The 21,669-nt window shown below is 55.3% G+C and overlaps 1 protein-coding gene across 1 annotated transcript in view; it reads left to right on the forward strand.

Moving 5' to 3' along the window:
- The first annotated feature begins 14,256 nt into the window (after positions 1-14,256).
- Positions 14,257-21,669, forward strand: part of EPHB2 (EPH receptor B2) — a 122,823-nt gene continuing 115,410 nt past the window's right edge. The window contains exons 1-2 of the mRNA XM_021683535.1: positions 14,257-14,316; positions 17,464-18,148. Of these exons, the coding sequence (XP_021539210.1) occupies positions 14,260-14,316; positions 17,464-18,148 (742 nt within the window). The 5' untranslated portion in view covers positions 14,257-14,259. The remainder of the gene's footprint in view (positions 14,317-17,463; positions 18,149-21,669) is intronic.

Raw genomic sequence — 21,669 nt, forward strand, 5'->3', positions numbered from 1 at the left:
TTGCAACTTTAAATAAGGCCAAGTTAATGCTCCCTGCCAGGCCCAGCACGGGGGACTTTCTGAGTGTTGACGGGAGGTAGCAGGAAGTCCCAGACCACGCTCAGAATCCCCATGCTACCACCAGCTCCCTAGAGACCACAGGCAAGTCGCTGGCCTTCTCTGAGCCTCAGTTTTCTCATCTGTCGAGTGGGGACCAAATGGCAGCTCCATAGTGCTTGACACATAATAGGTACCCAATAGCCAGACATCCGGATTCTGACGATTATCCCTGTTCAAACGCAGCTGCCCGTCCCACCCTACCCGGAGTTTCTCTGGGAGCTGTTCTCAGTCCCGTGGCCTCCTGGCAAGCAGGGGTGATAAAAACTGGTACTAACCTCTCCCAAACCAGGGTGACTGTACCAGGCCCTGTGCTAAGATCAGAGCTCTGCATCCGCACCTAGGGGTAAGTCTTGTTTAGTGCTCCCATTTCCCGGATGAGGTCACGGAAGTGCCAGACCCAGGGTGGGTGTGGGGAGGAGAGGACCGGCAGGGAAGGGATCAGGAGCTCCAGTCAGCATGAGGGCGCAGGACCGCCCCCCACACACCTTGACCCTGTCAGAGAAGCATCCCATCCTGTAGGGTACACAGCAGTGCGCTGAGACACGTGAGGTTCCAGACCCACTTTCTCATTAGAACAGGAATTCCTTGGCCTGCTGCAAGCATCGCGTCTGTCAGAGCTGCCCCCGCAACCACCACCACCACAGAATTCCCGGTGAGGGAGAGGCCCACGTGGGCCTGTGGGATTGAGGGCTGATCAGGGCAGGAAGCTGGCCTGACTGCGGCCAGAGGTCCTGTGGCCTCCTGCTCCCTGATAGACAAGCCTGGAGGCACAGCCAGCAGCTTGGGAAGGCTCCTCTTTGGCTCAGCTCTGAGGCAGGCTGAGCCTGTCATGTTTGTGAGCTTGAGGCCATCTGCTCACTGTCTGATGTAGACTCTCCTTGTGCCCCGGGGGGAGCCAGCTCCTGGTCACCCTGGACACCAAGGACCACCATGTTCCACTCAGCAGTCAGCCTTGCAGGACCCCTGCCCCGTCCAAATACCAGCTAGGAAAGGGCATCAGACAAACTTGTTGTCCAGAGAAAGCCTATCTAACCCAGGCCAGGGAAGGGGGTCAAGGGTGGTCAGGGAAGGCTTCCTGGAAGAAGAGATGCCTGAGTTAAGTCTTAAAGGGTAAAGAGGAATTTTCCAAATGAAGAAGGTAGGGGGAAAGGGGAAGCAGCTTAGGCAGCCGATGGGGGCAAAAGAAGTGTCTACCACATTTAAGGAATTCCTCTTTCCTGCCCTGGGCCTCGCTTCTGCTATCTGCCATGGTCCCACCTTTTCGGAGAGGGTGTTCCAGGCAGGGGTATGACCAACGGCAAAGGCTCAGCCATGGGAGAACTGAAGCCATGGCCTCCAACAGGGAGCCTGGCCCTGTGGGATGGGGGGAGGTGCAGTCGGGGTCAGAGGCCAGGGCCAGCCCATAGAAGGTCTTGACTGTCAGACAGGTCTGGAGCATCCCCTCAGGACGACTGATGGCAGCATCTCTGCCTGGCCCAGCAATACCTGGTCAGCTTCCCAGGGCAGGGCTATAAAATCATAGATGAGGAAGAGGGACCCTGCCCTCCCAACATGGTGGCCGACTCCCCTTGGAAGCTTTCCATGACTTCATGAAACGAAAGGATCTCTCACATGGGCAAGAAGTCTCCTCTGCCGCCAGCCACTCCCAGAAGCCCAGAAAAGCCCCATTGCAGGTGATGTGACTATCACAGCCCACCCCGGGTACCTCCTGGAGCAGGCAGAGCCCTCCTCCTCACACTCGTCAGGCTGCAAAGGCACCTTCAGTTGCGGTAGGAAGAGCACAGGACTCAGCTTCAGCACTCAGCCTCCCTGGCAACAGCCTCCCACCTCCAGATCAGACCATGCCTACTCCCTGATTCCATGCTACCACCCTCAGACCTAGAAGCTCCCACTTCCTGACCGCACCACCTGCTTTGGCCCTCACCCACTGCCCCGCCCCCCCAGCCTGTGGACTCCCCAGAGTTGCCTTGGAGTCATGAAAAGAGTTTGGGTCATACAGCTCAGAAATCAATCCACCTTTGTCACCGACTTGCAGGAGATCCTAGCCCACTACCTTGGCCTCGCTGAGCCTCAGTTTGCTCATCTGCAAAATGGGAACAGTGCTACATCCCTTGAAGGTTTTTGGGAAGCTTGGATGAACTCAGGTGCGATGCTGGATGTCCATGGCATGGCACGGGGCCTGGCATAGAGTAGGTGCTCAGTGAACGGTCTCTCCATGGTGATGCGGATGCTGGTGGCGGGGGTGGTATTCTCTCCCCATCTGGCCTGTCCCCTCCCTGTATCTGGCTCAGGGTGTCCCTCCCCCAGTGTCTTCCCCACTCTAAAAGCCCCCTCATTTCAAGCCCTGTTCCTTCCCAGGTCCTTCCTTTGTCATCAACGCTTCTGAGCACAGCCATGCCGCAAGCCCCAGCAGCTCATGCCAGGAGCTCTCAGGCCTGGTTCTTCATCTGGCTTCATCTCAGGGGTCGGGGGCCGTGGGGAATGAGCAGTAGCTGATGACAAAGACATGGAGGCTCTGATCACGAAGACGATGACAGGAACTTGCTGGGTGGCTCTCCTGTGAAACACGGACACATGAGCGAATGCCCCAGCAGAGCCATGTGCGCTTACCCGCCCGAGATGCCAGGCGCAGTTGGCAAGCGAGCCCAGGGACCCCGAGGGAGAAGGTGGAGTCATGCCGAGCAGAGACGGTGCCCTGGGGGTTCTGTCACTGCACCCATTGCTGCCGAGGGCCACAGATGCAGAACTGGAGAGGAGTGTTAACATAGGGCGGAGGCAGGCATTCTGGAAACTGCGGCTACTCTCAGAATGAGCGAGGGCTTTGGAGCCATCAAAACTGGGGTGGAATTTTTACTCTGCCCATGACCAGCTGTGCAGCCTGGGACAGTCCTATATACCTCTCTGACCCCTGGGCTGCAATTTCCTCATCTACAAAATGGATCAAGAGACCCATGAATCAATGGACTCAAGAGAATGCAGTGACACTGAATCAGGCCACCCCCCCTCTGCCCCCTTCCAATGGCTCCCTGCTGCCCTCAGGATGATCTTAGCCATTTGGCCAGGCATTCAAGGCTCCTTGCGGTGTTTGGAGTCTCTTCTCCTAGGCCTTCCTTCTCCCTCTTATGGCTCCCTGTAGGGGCTGTGCACATTCTCTCCTACCGGCGTTTGCACAAGCTGTTCCTTTCTCCTTCTCTTTTTGCCCTCCTTCCAGCCTAACTGTCTTCTAGTCAGTATTTGGGGTTCCGGCCAGGTGTCACCCATTTGGGAAGTCTCCTCTGAGTTTGTCCCAAATCAGAACATTTCTTAAGGAAAGTGACAGTGTATATTTTTTTTTAAGATTTTTTATTTTTATTTATTTGAGAGAGAGAATGAGATAGAGAGAGAGCATGAGACGGGGGAGGGTCAGAGGGAGAAGCAGACTCCCCGCCGAGCAGGGACCCCGATGCGGGACTCGATCCTGGGACTCCAGGATCATGACCTGAGCTGAAGGCAGTCGCTTAACCAACTGAGCCACCCAGGCGCCCCGACAGTGTATATTTTTGATTCTCCAATACTTAGCATGGGCCTAACACATAGTAGGTGTTCAATAAATGCAGCCTAGCTGGATGGCAGGAGTAGATAGACGGGTAGCAGATTTTTAGATATATAAGTGGTGTGAATGGAAGGACAGGAAAGTGAATGGTCAGGTGGGTAGATAAATGAAAAGAAAGGGAGGGAGGGAGGGAAGGAGGGAGGTTGGTTCAATGGGAAGATGGATGGTGGACGGCTGGATGGATACCTGAGTGGGATGCTAGATGTATGGTGCAGCAAATGGATGGTGGATTATTGGGGAATGGAATAATAGACTGATGGATGGGGTGAGTGAGAGGGTGAACAGATGGATGAATGGTCAAATGGCGAGAAGGCAGAATGATTTCCTAAGTATTTGCTTGGATTTGCTGGTTCAGTGGATGGATGGGTATGAGAATGGGTAGGTAGATGGATGGGTGGGTGGACTTTGGGTAAGTGAGTGGGTAGATGGATGGACGGAAGGATAAGGGTGTGCAGGTGGGTAAATAGGTAGGTGGATGGGTGAGTAGATAGCAAGATAGTTTATGGATGATTGCAAGGATTGGATGGTTGGAAAGATGGATGAGTGGGGGTGTAGGTCAGTGGGTAGATGAACGAACAATAAAATTTCATGTAGCTAAATGCCTGACATCTTGCCCAGAAGCAGAGGGGTGGTCTGGATTCTGGGATTTGAGTTAATTGCCCTTCACTGGGAGAAACCAGTGCCAATTAGGCAAATAAATCCAGTCCCAGCAGGTCCTGCAGCAGGCTTGCTAATTGACTCCAACCTGACAGACCCTGGCTTGGACTTACAGTGGCCTGTGTCTTATTGAGTTGTAATTTACACTCCACACACATCCAGAAGGATTTCAGGTGACGTAATAGTAAACCTGCGTGCAACAGGACAGTTAAAAATAAAGTGAGAAAGTGGGAGGCTACAAAGCATACCTGTGTTCGGCTCCCGGATCTGCTGCTCACTAGCTACGTGACCCTGGGCAAGGTGCTTCACCTCTCTGCAGCTCATTTCCCCACATGTGTAGGAAGCTGGGGAGGAAGAGATGACGGAAGGAAGGGAAGTTGGGTTAATGGAGAAATATATGAATGATGAATGGATTACCAAAGTGGGATGCTAGATGTACCAGTGGATGGGCGAACCAGTGGTGCGTTACTGGGCTAGTGGAACGGCAGACAAATGGAGAGGGTAAGTGAGGGTGAGTGGATGAATGGGTAGAGACGGATGATGGGTGGATGAGCGAATGGGGACAATAATAATTCTGTCTCATGGGGTGTTGTGAGCATCCGAGCGGTGACAGCACAGTGGTTGGCACTAAGTAAGCACTTAGAATGATATAGTATATGGAGTCATCTTGATACCAAAGACCATATTTCCCGGAGGAAAAATCCAGACACCCAGACTGATGGTGTAAGCAGGAGGGAGCATCTGATGTCTGGGTGGGCCGGGTGGGGGGGGAGGGAGGGGACGAGGTGGGGGGTTAGATGGTTTGAGCAGCGAGCCACACTCAGCCTGGGCCGCAAGGCGCTCACAGTCCAGTTGGGCTGATGAGTCAAGGTCGCAGGGCAGGGGGACGAGTTTCCTCTCCTCTTGCTTATTTTCTTAATTTTGTTATTGAAGTATAGTTGACATTCTCTCCCCTCCTTTTAAATGGCCGTGACAATTGTTTTGAACTAATCGGTCATTGTGAGGATCTCAGGAAATGAAGTCAAAGAGCGCATGGCACCGCACAGGGAACACAGTTGGTTCTCAGTAATGCTGACTGCCATCACTTTATTTTTATTACCTACTTAATAGGTGGGAAGCGTCTGTGGATTCACTTAAGGAAAGGGGCTTTAAAGGTTAAAAATCATAGAGCCGATGCTTCCTGCGGGAGGCAGCTTGGTGCATCAGGAAGGCTCAAGGGCAATAGGCTTGGGTTCAACTTCTGATGTGCTGTGCGGCCTTGGCCAAGTCACCTAACCTCTCAGAGCTTCAGCTTGCTTGTGCATCAAGTGGGACCGGTAACCAGCATCCCTCAGGGTTGTCGTGAGGACTCCCGAAGCTCTTCTGTGTGCAGAGCTCTTCTCGTGCCTGCTACCCTCCCCCCCACCCCGCCCCTTCCGCAGGCAAGCCCTGGTGTTCATTTACCACCCGCCCCACCCCCAGCCACCCCTTCCCAGCCCTCCATCCATCATCCTGTCCTTTGCGGAGGTTAAGTGGGTCCCCAAGCAGCGAATCCAAACTCTCCCGAAGCCCCTGCCGCACAATGCGGCCCGCTGTTAGCGAGCAACCCGGCTGGCCAGGAGGATTGGGTTTCAGGCGGGCGGCCGGCGCTGGCGGATGCCCAGGCCAGCAGCGGGCAGGCGGGGGACGGAGCGGAGGAACCGGCGTCGCGGGGACTCCTCCGCCTGAGCCTGAGAAAACAAGAGCCAGCTCCAGGCAGGCAACCGAGGCAGAGGAGGGGTAGGGGCAGAAGGATTTTACATTAGCTGGGTCCCCTTTCCGTGGGCCTGAGGGCGGAGAGGGGGGCCCGAGCTGGAAAAACAACGTGCTGCCTGTTGGCTGGTGTCACCTTAGAAAGTCCGCGGTCTTCCTGGAGCCGGCTCGGGGCTCCTCTGGGCACCGCCACCCCCCACTCGCCTTGCTTTGGGCCGAGACTCTGGTAGCCGCGGATCTTCATTGGTTTTCAGGGGAGAGGCCTTGGGGAAGCCAATGGGGCTGATCTGGGTTCAAATCCAGCTCTGCTTCTTTCTGGCTGTGTGACTTTGGGCAGGCTCTTAGCCTTTCTGAACTCGGGTTCCTCATCCGCATGATGGGGACAATAGTGTTAGCTTTGCAGGGTGTGTGGTGTGACTGGCTCATGGACCAAGGGCATGGGACATGAAGCTGTGATTTTTCCCTCCCATTTGTGAGGCGGCATAGCCTGGTGGTTTCCAGGTCAGACCAAAGGGGTCAGATCCTGCCCCACCCCTTACTGGCCATGTGGTCCTGGGGGAGTTCTCGCTCCAAGCCTCGTTTTCCCCGGAAGCTTGCTCTGGGATGACAGTGAGATAGACAGTGTGGATGAAGCACCCGCCCACCATCAGCCTCCATGAGCATTAGCCATTTTCACTGTTGCCTTCCCTTTGCAGGGCGCCTGGGTGGCTCAGTCTGTTAACCATCTGACTTCTGATTTTGGCTCAGGTCATGATCTCAGGGTCATTAGATGGAGCCCTGCGTCGGGCTCCACCATGCTTAGTGGGGAGTCTGCTTGAGATTCACTCTCTTCCTCCCTCTGCCCCACCCCTATTCATGCACTCCTCTCTCTCTCTCTCAAATAAATAAATCTTAAAAAAAAAAAAAGTTTGCACCCAATGCCTCCTTGGATCTTCAAAGCAACCCTGCGAAGCACACAGAGCAAGGATTTTGTGATCCCCATTTTACAGACAAGGAAACTGAGGCTCAGAGAGGTGAAGTGACTTTTCCAAGTCACCCAGTTTGTCAATGGCCTTGAACTTCATCTCCTGGCTCCTGCCTGTTGCCTCCTCTTGGAATTTCTAATGTGGTTGTGGACCGTGGAAAGAATGCTCCAACTCCCAGCCATTGACTGCCTGGTATGGCCCATGGTAGGGTAGACAGGCCTGTGTTCGAGTCACCGCAGCCCCCTATCAGCCCCAGACAGGGAGCAGCCGGAAAGGGTCCAGAGCAGCATCTGCTGCTTGGGTCATGCACCAGGCTGATTTGCTACCTGGGCTGTGGGCTGCTGGCCAGTCTGGAACAAAGACCCCAGGGAACAACTACTAGGAGTCTGTCCATTTTCAGGAGACGTCACTACCCTTCTCAGGAATCCTCCATAACTCCCCATTGCCTATGGGACAAGATCCAAACTCCTTAGACTCACATTCAGGGCCCTACAAGTTCTGGCCCCATCCTAAGCTCCCATAGCCTTCCATGAAGCATTTTGTTTCTACCACATGGGACAGAAACTCTAGCATGGTGCAGGGGTAAGTACATGCGCTTTGACGGGAGGCAGACACAGATGCACCCCTCCCTGGCCATGCAGACCTTGAACCATCTCTCCTAACTTGAGTTTTTCCATCCATAAAGGGAGATAATCCAGTACTACCTGCTTCACAAATCGGTACCACGAAATGAGATAACGAACGCTAAACTCTTAGCCCAGAGCTCACAACTGAGAACCACTCCTCAGATTTTACTGTTGTCCAAAGTGCCCTGCAGTTTCCCGCCTCTGAGCCTTTGATGCCTCTGTGCCCTGCACATGGCATGCCCTTGCCATCTTCTGCCACAGCTCAAACGCTGCCTCCGCCTTTGCTAATTTCCTGGTCAAAGCTGCTGCCTTCTGCCCCTGGGTTTCCTGGGCCCCAACCGGGACCAGGATTCTCACCCTGCCTCTTTGTGTAGAAAGTTCATGGGTCAGGCACTAATCTGGAAGCTCCTTGAGGGAAGGATTTGCTAATGTATTTTGACACCCCCAGTGCCCCGCACAGGGCCTGGCACACATTAGGTAGATTAGATGTTCATGGAATGACCATGATCTTGTTACTTAACCCAGGAGAATTCAGGGACAGGAAGAAAGAGCCTTCGAGTTAAGTTTTGGAAGAGAAGTTAGCCAGGCTAACAAAGCTGGAAGGGCCAGGCATTCTAGGCAGAGAAACCTGGAATGGTCAAGTGACCAGGGCCATGCTTGCAGAAGAACTTCAGGGTGGCTGGACACTAGGGACACAAGAGAGTATGGCTGGAAGATAATTTACTGGCCTGGCCAGCAGGAGCCTTGAAGGCAGGGAGCTAAGGGCTAAGACTTTCACCGGCAGCAGGAGCTCTGAAGGGCATTAAGCTCAGTTAAGACATGATCAGACATGGACTTTAGAAACATCACCCAGCTGCCACGTAGAGGTCAAATACATCTACTGGGGGCCAGAACCAGTTCTCGGTGCTAGGGATACAGCAGTGAAGGAGGCAGAGACAAAGCTTCCACGAAAATGAGGGCCCTGGGAGACGGCAGATCAGTAGGACTCCCCTACCTGATGTCACCTAATGCTCACATGACCCATTTTACAGATGGGAAACTGAGGGCCAGAGAGGAACACAGGCTCACCTGTGGTCATACCCTGGAGAGTGCCAGAGCCAAGGTTCTAGCTTGGAGTGTCTGAGCCCCACTCCCCTGCTGCCCTTCCCTCTTTCCCCTCCTGTCCTCACTCAGGCCCACACAGAGGGGGAGAATAAACATACAGAGAGCCCTAGTGATTGTGTGTGTGTGTATGTTGTCTGTTTTTTTAAGGCTATACCTGCAACATCTGAAAAACCATGCAGATGGGGGCACCTGGGTGGCTCAGTCGGTCAAGCGTCTGACTCTCGATTTCGGCTCAGCTCATGATCTCAGGGTCGTGGGATCCAGCCCCGCGTCAGGCTCTGCACTGAGTGTGGAGCCTCCTTAAGACTCTCTGCCTCTCCCTCTGCCCCACCCCCACACACACACACTTGCACTCTCTCACTTAAAAAAAAGCAGTCCTGCGGATGTAAAATGAGACAGTGTGATTTCAAATGCCAGATTCACCTGTGTGCCCTTGTGAAGGTTGCTTTACCTCCCTGACCTCAGTTTCTGCATCTATAAAACGGGGTTAATAGCATATACCTCACAGGTCGTCATGAGCCGAAGCCGTATTTAGAGTGCTTGTCTCAGTGCCCGGCACACAGTAGGTGCTTAATGAAAGTTCCTCCTCGTCTCTTTGGAACTCTCACACACTGCCATTAGTCCAGACAAACAGTGTCCGCGGCCCCCGCAGGGGTCAGACAGAGCTGACCAGGGCTGGATCGGGGAGCAGACGGTGGCCGCCTGCCCCAGCCTGAAACAGGGGGTGGTGGTAGCGTCCGCCAGGGCCTCCACGTGCAGCCACCCTCCTGTCGGCTCCACACTAACGACTTCAGTGTGTCTCCCCTTTTAGCTCAAATATTTCTGAAATGCACACTGCTCGTTCACACATAGCCAGAGGGGCCTACGGGCCTCCCCAGCCTGTGCAATCAAGGCCTCCTGATTGCTTTCTTCTGTGCAGTCTCCAGGAAGGAGAGGGGGTGTGGGCGCAGCGGGGCTAGGGCCAAAGCCATTGCCGTGGTGCGAACCCGGTTTTCCCACCGAGGCGGGCTGTCCGAGCTGGCGGCTGGAGGCCCTGGTTCCAGCTTTCTCCAGAGTGCTGAGAAGCTGTCCGCACAGCCTCAGTCCCCTCATCCAGCCATTGGGATTCTAAAAGATGGTCACGGAGCACATTCAGGGCTTGCAAACCAGACATTTCCAGAGGGCTCGCTGGGGTGGGAGTGAACAGAGGCGAGGAAAAGGGCAGTGTGGGGCAGGGCAGGGGTGGGGAGCACCAGAGGAGCAGGCAGGGATGTGGGCAGGTGGACATAGTCCAGCCAGGGGGCCTCAGAGAGCTGCCAACCCTTGCCAACACTTACTCATTCCCACGGACCGTGCTGTCACTCACCTCCTCGCCTTTGCCTCCACTGTTCCCTCTGCCTCACATGCCCTTCCCATTCAGCCTCTCCTGACTCCCTCCTAACTCATTCTTCAAGCCTTCATTCAAGTGTCACTTCCTCCAGGAAAGCCATCCCTAAGCTGAGCATTTTCTTCCTCTCCTTGCACACCCACAGTACCCCTTGCACGTCCCTGTCGCAGTCTTTGTCACATCGTATGGTGATTAATTATCTGTGTACAGCGAAAACAGCTTCCCCTGCATGAGGGATTGTCATTGTCACAGTGGGGATGGGATGGGGACATTTCTAGCACTTCAGAAGCAGCTCGGCACAGTCTCGCGGTCCCCAAAGTGTGGGAAGTGAAATGATGTTAGGTAGTTTGCAGAGGAACATTTTTAATTGTAATAGTCATGTGTTTATTTTCCTTCTTTTTATGGCAAGTGATATTGGTTTCCCGTTTATAATAATGATAACTTTTTCCTCCTTAAAATGCACTTAAAAGAAGAGTCAGCTGGAAGAAAAATAGTAGCTAAATACAGCGCAGGTTGTAGGTGGCAATGGCTGAAGTCATGAATGTTGTTCTGGTGGAACAGAACATTAGCCCGGGGGTGGGGGGTGATTTTGGCCTCTGACTGTAGACCTACTATGTGCCAAGCCCCGTGCTGGGTCTTGGGGGCAGGCAGAGGAGGTGTGGAGGGGGAGACGATCAGAAGGAACAGTATGTGTGGGGTACAGGGCTGAGAGAGAGCGCCACAGAGTCCGTACAGCTGGAGCACAGCTTGTGAATGCAGGATGTGTGACCTTGGGCAAGCTCCCGAGCCTTTGTAAGCCTCAATTTTCCCATCTATGAAATGGGATTGTATCAACTATGTCCTGGCATTGTTGGAAGAACGTTGGTGAGGGTCTCCAGCTCCTAATAGAAAGGTCTCCATCTCTGTGACCATGAGTTCTCTCCCTTTTGCAGATTTTTGGGGCTGGAGGGGAGATGTCTGGGGTGATATGGGGAGAAGGAAGGAAATGCTGGTGGTAGAGGGAGGCCTGGCTCCCTGAACCCACCCAGGTTCCTGGGGCAAGAATGACTAGCCCCAGACTCCCTGGGGAACCGAATGTGACTTTCGTGTTCGTTTTGAGAGGAACAAAGAGAAAACGCAGGACATCCCAGGAAAGCAGCATCAGACGGACCAGGAAAGCTCCTCGGAGGCTGCGGCGCTGGGGCTAGAGGCTGATGTTTGTCAGATGTTGGCAAGCGCCGTCTGGAGTGTGGGGGGAGCCTCACTCTCAAGGGCCACCGCATGAGCCCAGAGGAAATGGCATGTGTGCAGGCACGGGGTCAGACAAAAAGCACCACGCTCCGTCTAAAAAAAGAATATCTGCCACTCACCGAGGCTCTGCTTTGCGCTGGGCTCCAGGTTAACACGCTTCCCTGTCCTTCCGTCCTCCAGGCCCCACTCAGAAGGCACTATGACGATTTTCTAGGTGAAGAAACCAAGGCTTAGGAAGGTTACAGGTCCAAGGTTACAAGGCGAGTAGGTGGCAGAGCGGGTGTTAGAATCGAAGGCCCTCTGACCTCCCGACCCCTACTTTATCTGCTCTGCCTACCGGCCTTATGTGCAGTGGGTGGAGGGAGGTGTCAACACTGAAAAGCAAAAGGCCGAGAGGAAGTGGGGGGGGGGGAAGAGCACCCATGGGTGTCCTCCTGCCACAGCCCCAAGGGGTAACAGCTTTCCCAGAGGCAGGCTTCCAGGCAAAGCCAGGAGTGGTATGGGGAGAAGGGAGCTTCTTGCATCCCGCCCGCCGCCAGGGGATCTGCAAACTTCACACTCCCTCTTAGCCCTTTCCTATCTGTGAACCAACTAGCCCCTTGACTTCCGGCCTCCTGAGATCCTCCCCTTGCTGGTTCCAGGTGTGGTGGGAGGCAGAGGGGGGGCCGTGGAGCACTCCCCAGCCTGAGCTCCCTGGGAGCCTGGAGTTTGAGCACCAGGCTTTAGTCCATGACTTTTGGCAAGTCATTTGCCCTCTCTGGGCCTGAGCTTCCACCCATACAATGAGGATGTAGCTCACAGCCCCTCCTCTGGGCCATGGAATCCTCTAGTGCTTGGCCTCTGGGTCAGCCCAAGAATCCAGCCAAGGGGTGGGGCCACCTGCTTGGCACGCTTGCCTCCCCCACCCGAGCCCTTTCTAGTCCCAAGCGGAGTCTCCTCTCCCTTGTTCCACACGGCTCCCAGCAGCTGTTCCTCAGGCCCAGGCAGAGAGCCCGGCTTGGCGCGTCTCTGGCTGAGGCCGATGAGAGAAAACAGGTTAAAAGTTCAGCCCTTGTTCTCTCCAGGAAGAAGAATCTGTAGCATTTGGAGTGTGAAAAGGAACCCTTTTTTCAGCTCCAAAGCAGCACAATAGAACTTCCCTCCAATTTGCCATCAAAAAGACGCCCTTGGCACTGGACTCCACCGTCCCTGGCACCCCTCCTCCCCCCTCACTAGCCCCCCGTGCAAAGGGACACAGTGACCGCAGACATAAGCCACAGGCGGTCATGGGGACACTGCTGCTTCCTCTGTTGTCAGCTCGTGGGTCTGACTGGGGTCACCTCTGGCTGAATGCTTCCTCCCATCCACGCCGCTCCTGCCCTAGTTCAAGATCTTGTTGCTCCCATTCCGACCCTCACGGCGGCCTGGGCACTGTGCACCCTGCCCCCACTATCCTCAGCCGAGTTCATCCAGCCCAGGCTATCCAACTAAGTATCTAGAAGTTTATAGGGTCGGAAGCAGGAGATCTGCACCTCCCACTCTGCCACCAACTCCTATGGGATCTTTAGGAAGTCTCTTCCCCTCTCTGTGCCTCAGCCACCCTATCTCCGAAATGAAGCAGTGGGGCTGGGCCCAGATAGCATCTCAAGCGGTGGGTGTTAGCGTCCTGAGACACAGAGGCCAGGAGCCTCGTGCAGCCAGAGTGTGGGCATTGATTCGTGAGGTCTGCTGGGGCCCAGAGGCGGAGCATAGCAGCAAGCACTTCTCACCCATGCCCACCAAGCTAGCTGGTGTGGAAGGTCCGGCTGGGACCTTCTAGGTCTCTCTGCCCACTCTCTCATGGCTATTTGTATTCACGCCTTATCACCACTACTAGGCTGTGAACAACTCCATAGTAGGGACTTACTCTTCACCGTTTTCTCTCTCGGGGTCCCCAGTGCCTGCACATAAGGAGCATCAGGATATATGTGTTGAATGAATGCTTGAACGGGGTCAATTTAAACCTGCTCAATGCATTTCAGCTCAAGAAGTGTTTTGAATTCCCTATGGGGTAGTGGGAAGGGGTCCTGGGCCTTATCTGGGGAAGAATGGGCCTCTCTCTGGCCCTGGCGGTCTTCATCAACAGGCTGTGTGGCTCCTTCCTTCCAGCTGCTGGAGTGGGGGGAGGGGCAGGTGGGGCCCTGGCTGGTTCAGAAGCTCATTTGAATTTCTTCAACCCCCAGAGGGCAGGTGACAGACTGGAGCTACTTGGCACAGTGCTCACGCTCAACACCCACCCACCCCCACCCCACTCCTAGGGCCCTATCCTAGGAGCACAATTGACTGAGCCCTCGGGGAGGGAGCCCCAGTGTGGGGACACTATGGAGGACTCCAGGTGCCTGGAGAAGGGGGGAGGGTGTCCCTGATAGGAGGTTTAAAGAGAGGCCTTTCTAAGGGCCACATTCCAGTTTTTGAGAATTTGATGCAAGCCGAAAAGCAAACAGACACCCTAAGTTTGATGTAAAATTTCCAGGGTTGCCTGGTGGACTCTCTGAAGCCCACCCAGGAGAGTCCAGGTTAAGACGCTTCTCCACCAACAAGGGAGGGAAATGTCAATAGCCAGGTTGGTGGGACATGGTGGGCTGAGAGGAGGCATGACCACGGGCAGAAGGGCTGAAGCTGGGCTTTAAGGGGTGGAGCCTGGAGAGGTAGAATCAGACGATTGGCCGGAACGTGGGAGTGGGTGGGATCATGGAGTGGGAGACCTAGAGGGAGGGTAGTCTGCAGGAGTACAGCCAGATGATTGATTGGTGCAATGGAAGTAGGTGACGCTTTGTAAAGGAGGCCCTTGAGGGATGGGGGTCTTGGGCTGATTGACAGCACTCAGTAGGTGGGCGACAGTGACTCTTTGCTTTCCTCACAGAAACGCTGATGGACTCAACCACAGCGACAGCGGAGCTGGGCTGGATCGTGCATCCTCCATCAGGGGTGAGTTGGTGATCCCCAAACCCTGCCTGGTCCCTCAGAAGACCTCGGGTTCTGCTGCAGGGCCTGGATGCCCCTAAATTCCAGCTCCTTTCCCTCCTTCAGGGCCCGAGGCTGGCCTCTCATTGCCCCACCCTCCTGGTCCCCTACTATTGATGGAGCACCAGTTACCATGACAACATGCTGGTTGCTTTCAGTCTTTATCCTGTGGCATCCTCAGGGCGAGGCTGAGAAGTAGGAACACGCGCTGCCCCCATTCTACAGATGAGGAAAGTGAATTATCATTTTCTGAGCACCCACTGTATTACATACTGAATCAAGGAAGCGCCTTTATACACATCATCTCCAATCATATGGGGAGGAAACACCTCCATTTTACAGGTAAGGAAACTGAGGCTCAGAGAGTTGTAGCCACCTGCCAGGGGCATTACACCTAGTTAGTGATGGGGCTCAGGTTTGTATCCAGGGCTGTGACTGCGTCCTCCGGGCCCCCTTTCTGGGTCCGCATAACACAAGACTCCCCCTCCCTGAGCTCTTATTCTCACACTTCCATGAGACCCCTACTTCCCTGGGGCCAGTGGTTTGAGCCCAGGTAGGCTGTGAATCCCTCAGGAGCCAGAACAGGCACAATTTGAGATTCCCCGTTCTTCTAGCACCGACTTACATACAGGCTGTGGGGCCGGACGTGCCTGAAATTCTGTCCCAATTCTGCCACTCACCAGCTGCATGATTTGGCGCCAGTTCTTTAACCTGTCTGAGCTTCGGTTTCCTCATCTATGAAATGATGGTGGTCATGTCCTCTGCACCGGACTGATGTGAGGTTTTCCTGCATGGTGTCTAGCACAGTGCCTGGCAGAGGGCGCGCCCTCCCCACCTCCCCCACGATGAGTAGCTGTAGTCGGACCACCATCATCATTGTCACAGTCATGAGTTTCGATATCATTACATCCTCAGGGTATCATTACGTCCCCTGGGCTCCGGAGAGGGCTCTGGGCTCCCCCAGCCCCTCCCTTCCCTTCCCCCCCTCCCAGCCCCCCCCCCTGGGACTCGGCTGCCCCCCCAAGGAGCTGCATCCCACCCCCCCCCCCCCCCCCCCCACCCCGGCCTGTGCTCTCAATAGGCAGGGCCCTAGGGTCAGGCCTCTTTCTGTGGTTCTTTCTTGTCACCAGTTTTCCATCTGCGAAGGCGGCCGGGCCCGCAGCCCCACCCTAACAGGAATGAGGCCAGGCTCGGCTGCAGGGCCCCCGGACGCAATTATTTGGGGTGTTTAGGCTGCAGGGCCTCCGCATGTTAATTAGAGAGAGGGGAGAAAGGCAGAGTGCTCTAATTAAGTGCTCTAATTAAGTTCTGAAGAAGAGCAGTGGTTGTAACAAGGGGCTGACTTTGTCACATGGTGCCACCAAAAAAAAAAAAAAAATGCAACGTAGGGAGCTTCAGAGCCACCGCTGACGTCGAGGCTGGGCCAGCAGGCTCCAGTTCGGCCTTCCCCACAGGCACTGGCCCTTCACAACATCGACCCTCCCCAGGCCGGCAGCCACTACAGCGCCCTGCACAGACTTGGCCCAGATATCTGAGGAAGGCAGAAGAATAAAGAACACCCACTTGCGGGTGACACCTCTACTACCACCTGCCTCACCATCCCCCACCCACAGTCCCATTTGGCAGTTGGGAAAATAGAGGCCCAGCGAGGGGAAGTGACTTGCCTAAGGCCATGCATCAAGTTAACAGAGCTGGAACAAAACCCAGGACTCCTGGGGTACCTGTGGGTCGTTGTGTTTCAAGGCAGCGTGCCCAAGCATGGGAACGGGTCTAGGTCTGTGTGACCTGGGTCAAGTGGCCTCACTTCCCTGGTCTCTACCCGCTCATCTGTAAAATGGTGATGGTAATACAGCATGTGCGATAATCAGGACAAAGAAATGAGGTCCTGTTCCAGCACCCACCCCAGGCCTGCATGGGCGGGAGGGGGTGCCTTGCTGTTCCGGCTCTTTTGGCTCTAGCCCAGGGAAAGCCAGCCCAGTGCCAACGGGGACACAGGAGGGGTATGGAGCTACTCTCGGCAAGCTCTCAGCCCCACCGGGGAGACCAGGCCAAGAGGCCCAAGGGTGCCCGGCCCTCGCCCAGGCTGGTGTCCCCAGAGGCCCACGGGAGAGTCGGCGAATGCAAACTCTGCAGCCAGAGAGAGCCTGCTGCAAGAGGCTCCAGAAGGATGGACAGAGAAGACGAGAGGGTACTCGAGGAGGGCACAGAATTGTGAACAAAGGCTCAGCATGTGAGTGAGCTTGGCTTGTGAGGGTCTGTGAGGAGACACCATGGGGCTGGTGCCCTTCATCCCCAGCCTTCCATGGCCCTGCCCCGCACCCCCAGCAGTGGGGCTCGGGAACTCTCAGCTGCATGTGAGAGAGCCAGTCTGGGGCCCAGGGAGGGTGCCGAGGCACCTGCCACAGGCAGGAAGGGTAGAAAGTCTCTCTCTCCAGGTCCCCTAACTCCTTTAGTGGTATCTTAACCACGTAAGGCCCCAGAACAGACTGCTTATCTTCCGCATCGTGGGGATAAGGGCTCTTCTTCCGTCAGACTGGGAATCCCCTGGGGCAAGGACTGTGTCTCCCTGGTCAGAATAGGAGCTCCCAGTAGGCAGACGTTCTGACTCCCCCATCAGACTAGTACTCCAGAAGCACAGAGCTATGTCTGCTCTCAGCAGAGGGAATTCCCTCAGGGTGGGCCTCTCCCTATTTTCCCTTCTAGGTGGGAGCTTCCCAGGAGCTGGGGCCACATCTCCTTTTTCACCCCAGGGGGGAGGGTCACATCTCCCATATTAATCAGGGGAAAACCAAGAACAGGGTGTGTGCCCTTCCCATCAGATTGGCATGTCTCCCTCACAGACTGGGGAATTCCTCGGGGCCAAGGCCACGTCTCTCCTCAGCTTGGGAGTTCTCTGATGATACGAATCATGTCTCCATCATTAGACTAGAAGATGCCTAAGGTAGAGTGTGTGCGTCCTCCATTAGACTAGGAGGCCCCCAGTGGTAAGAGTCCTATTTACCCCCATCCGACTGAAGGTTTCCCTAAGACAGGGTCTGTGTCTCCCCTCTAGCCAGACGACCCATGGGGCTGAGCCCCATCTCCCCCACCTGACTAGCATTTCACCCACAGTGGGAAGAGGTGAGTGGCTACGATGAGAACATGAACACGATCCGCACGTACCAGGTGTGCAATGTGTTTGAGTCGAGCCAGAACAACTGGCTACGGACCAAGTTCATCCGGCGCCGCGGCGCCCACCGCATCCACGTGGAGATGAAGTTCTCGGTGCGTGACTGCAGCAGCATCCCCAGCGTGCCCGGCTCCTGCAAGGAGACCTTCAACCTCTATTACTATGAGGCCGACTTTGACTCGGCCACCAAGACCTTCCCCAACTGGATGGAGAATCCATGGGTGAAGGTGGACACCATCGCGGCCGACGAGAGCTTCTCACAGGTGGACCTGGGTGGCCGGGTCATGAAGATCAACACGGAGGTGCGGAGCTTTGGGCCTGTGTCCCGCAGTGGCTTCTACCTGGCCTTCCAGGACTATGGTGGCTGCATGTCCCTCATCGCTGTGCGCGTCTTCTACCGCAAGTGCCCCCGCATCATCCAGAATGGCGCCATCTTCCAGGAGACCCTTTCGGGGGCCGAGAGCACCTCGCTGGTGGCCGCCCGGGGCAGCTGTATCGCCAACGCCGAGGAGGTGGACGTGCCCATCAAGCTCTACTGTAATGGGGACGGCGAGTGGTTGGTGCCCATTGGCCGCTGCATGTGCAAAGCAGGCTTTGAGGCGGTGGAGAATGGCACGGTCTGCAGAGGTAAGGGCCGCGGCGGGGCAGGTGCCCCTGAGGGGGCGTGGAGCTGTGCTCGGCTGCAGACGTGGGCCAGGGGGGTTGGGGGGGGTGACTCAGGCTGGCAAGGGCAGTGGCCTGGAGCCGACTGTGAGGCACTCTCTGGCCGGGCTTCCCAAATCTGCAGCCAATGTTCCATGTCTCAGAGGGCAACGTTTGAAGAGCACTTCTAGAATGGTGGTACACGGATGTCCGACGGGGAGCGGGCAAGGTGATTTTCGCGGGCACAGGGATAAACGTTTCTCATCTTAATTATTATGTGAATCTTAACAACAGCAAGTGCTGCTGTATGTCTTCATTTACAAAAGTGATGTCGTTCCATCAAGGAAATAAGGCCTAGTAAATAACAGGGATAAGTTAATGTTTACTGGACTTTTGCTGCATCCGTCAATACAGGCCAGGCTCGACGGAAGTGACCAAACAATAAAGGTTTATTTCTCGCTCAATGCTCCCTGCCCATCGGGGGTCGGCTGGGGATCCCCCACTCAGGGAGCCAAGCGGATGGAGGCGCCACCATTTGGAATGTGGCGATCATGAGGACAGGGAGAAGGAGCGTGAGGTGGATGGCATGCTGGCTCCCGAGCTCTGCCTGCCGCGGCGCACGCGCCACTCCCCTGCACACTTCAGCAGCCCAGGCGAGTCACACACTTCCTTCCGATGCAAGGAGCAGGGGGATGCGCAGGCCCGCCGCAAGCCAGGCCTCCTGACCACCACTCGTACTATGTGCTGAGCACTCTGTATGTCTAACTTACTACTCCTCACAAGAACCCTGGGAGGGATGGTGCCATTTTACAGGAAGAAGTTGAGGCTCATAAAGGGTTCTCTGATGCTAGTCAGGTGGGGGAGATGGGGCTCAGCCCCGTGGGTCGTCTGGCTAGAGGGGAGACACAGACCCTGTCTCCGCAAGGTCTCTCCTGGGGCTGAGAGTTAAGTGGGGGAGCCAGAGTCTCATCCAGGTAGTGTGATTCCAAGTCCACCCCTTAGCCACCGCACCGTTTGGGGTGATTTAAGGAGAAGTCCTAAGTAAGCAATAATGCAGGTGCTGTTTGATTGTGGCGAACAATCGTGAAGGTGGTTGGCAAACATAAGTTTGTAAGAGGGACTGTATGGTGGTAAGAAACCTGAGAAGGTAGACAGACCTGGGTTCAAATCCCAGCCCTGCCTGTTATTAGCTGTCTGTCTTGGGCTGCGCATGAAACCCTCTTTCTTAGGGCATTTGTGAAGACTCAACAATTCAAGGCTGTAAAGCACTTAAATGGCTTGTAGTACGCAGTAGGAGTTTAATAAATGTTAACGAAATGAGATGTGATGTGTACGAAGCCTGGCCTGGTGCAAGTACTCCACGGTGTGAGCTGGATGGTGATTTAAAGCCTACTCGTACCACTTGGGTACAAGTACTTGGGATCAGATCCTGGGGGTCCTCCAAATGCCAGGCTAAGAGTTTGGACCCAATTCTAGGGTTCCTGAGGTGCCAGTCACCGTGTGGCCTGAGGTGGCCGCAGTGATCCTACCCTTTATAAAATGCTGTCATGTCCACCGTCCCCGTGGCTCCCCCTTCTATGCTCTAAGCAGCATTTTAGAGGTCCCCAGGAGGATAAACGGGGGTGCCCAAGAGAGGAGGAGCGGCCCGTGGGACAGCTGTAGCCGTGCTCTCGAGAGATGGTGGCTGTCTGGCCGGGCCACCCACAGTGCTAGGATCAAGGGATGTGAAGAATGGCGTGAGCACACGGGCTAGAAGGAGGAAGGAGGGAATTCCAGCTTGTGCGGAGGTGATGGTCCTGGAAAAGAGTCAGGGGCATTGGGAAAAAAGGCTGGTTTCTGGGGGAGGATAACAGAGCTGGTTTTCTGTACTTAAGTGTAAAAAGAGCACGGCCTTGGGAGGTGGCAGGCCATGGGGGCAGAATCAGTCACTCGTTGCTCATTATTTATTCGCTCATCAAACCTCACCCGGGCCTGCTCTGTGTCAGACCTTGTGCGGAACATCAGGTAGGACAGAAGAACGTGACTGTGGCGCAGCCTTCTAGGAGCCACCGTCTAGCGGGGGGACAGGCTGTAAGTGAAAAAAGGAGGGAATGCCTTTGACTGGCTTTGGCTGGATCCACCTGGGCTGGGCAGATCGGTGGAGGGAGGTGGGGAGGTGACACAGAGGAGGTGACACTGGGGCTGAGTCCTGAGAGAGGGATATGTTGACTAGGTGGCCCCGGCCTTCCAGAGGAGGGATCTGCAAGGATCTGGGGACGTGAAGCAGCACGTCCCACTGGGGGGACTGGTACAGTGTCTGGCACGACCATGGCTAAGGGCTCAGGGAGTGATGGAGGAGGAGCTGTCCCTGGATGGGGCCCAGATGAAGAGGTACATTAGTTACCCGTTGTTGCCCAGCAAGTCACCCCAAAATGTCGCAGCTGAAAACAACAAGCATTTGTAATCTCAGTGTCTGAGGGTCAGGGATCAAGGTATGGCTCAGGGCAGGTACCTCTGGTGCTAGGTCTCTCCTGGGGCTGCAGTGTCATCTGATGGCATTGCTGGGGTGAGGTCTGCGTCCACATTCACGCACATGGCTGTTTGCAGGCTTTAGTCCCTCGCCACAGGGACTCATGTGGGCAGTGGCTTCCCCCAGAGCGACTGACCTGAGAAAGGTCAAGAGAGCACCCACGACAGAAACCATAATCTTTTTATGACTTCATCTCAAAAGTGACATCTCATCGCTTCTGCCGTATTCTCTTTGTTAAAAGCCAGTCACACAGTTCAGGCCCCACTCCAGGAGAGGGAATTACATTACATGGGGTGTGAGTGCCAGGAGCTGGGGTCACCGGGGCCATCAGAGAGATTACCTGGCACAGGCAGGTTCTCCAAGGCTGAGCTTCTCCTCACGAGTAGGCCCTGGCCCCCTCCGACCCACCTCCCTGGACCTCTGGCCTGCCTGCCCCAGGCCCAGGCCCAGCCAGCCACTGGGTGTGAGTGGAGGCCAGTCAGATTGTGATTAATGAGCTCAGGAAGCCAGAAGGACACCAGCTCATGCTGAGGCCTATGTTGCAGCCACCCAGATGTGGGGCTGCTCCAGCCCAGGTCCCACAGGCACCGCTCCTGCTGGCCTGGGGTATGGAGGAATGGTGGTTGACAGAGTGCTTTCTCTGTCTCCAGCTCAGGGATTCTCGACCTTGACTCTGCCTCAGCATCTACCGGGAAGTTCGTTAAAATGCAGATTCCTGGGTCTGGTGCAGACATCTCCCCCAGGTCTGATTCTGTGGTTCTGAGATGGAGCCAAGAATCAACATTTTTAAACAAGCAGCCCTCATGCTTCTGTAACAGGACCATTAGCTTTTACACGTGATGTGGTAACATACCGTCAGTCAGACAAACAGGACTCAGGGCCAGACGGTTGACCACGGGCCCAGCCCCACCCCGCCACCACCACCCCAGAGAGCATCCATCCTAAGGGAATCCAGCAGAATTATATCCAGCAGAATCTCTGGGAGAGTGTGGTTTGG

Source organism: Neomonachus schauinslandi, chromosome 4, assembly GCF_002201575.2.
Source record: "Neomonachus schauinslandi chromosome 4, ASM220157v2, whole genome shotgun sequence".
Taxonomy (NCBI): domain Eukaryota; kingdom Metazoa; phylum Chordata; class Mammalia; order Carnivora; family Phocidae; genus Neomonachus; species Neomonachus schauinslandi.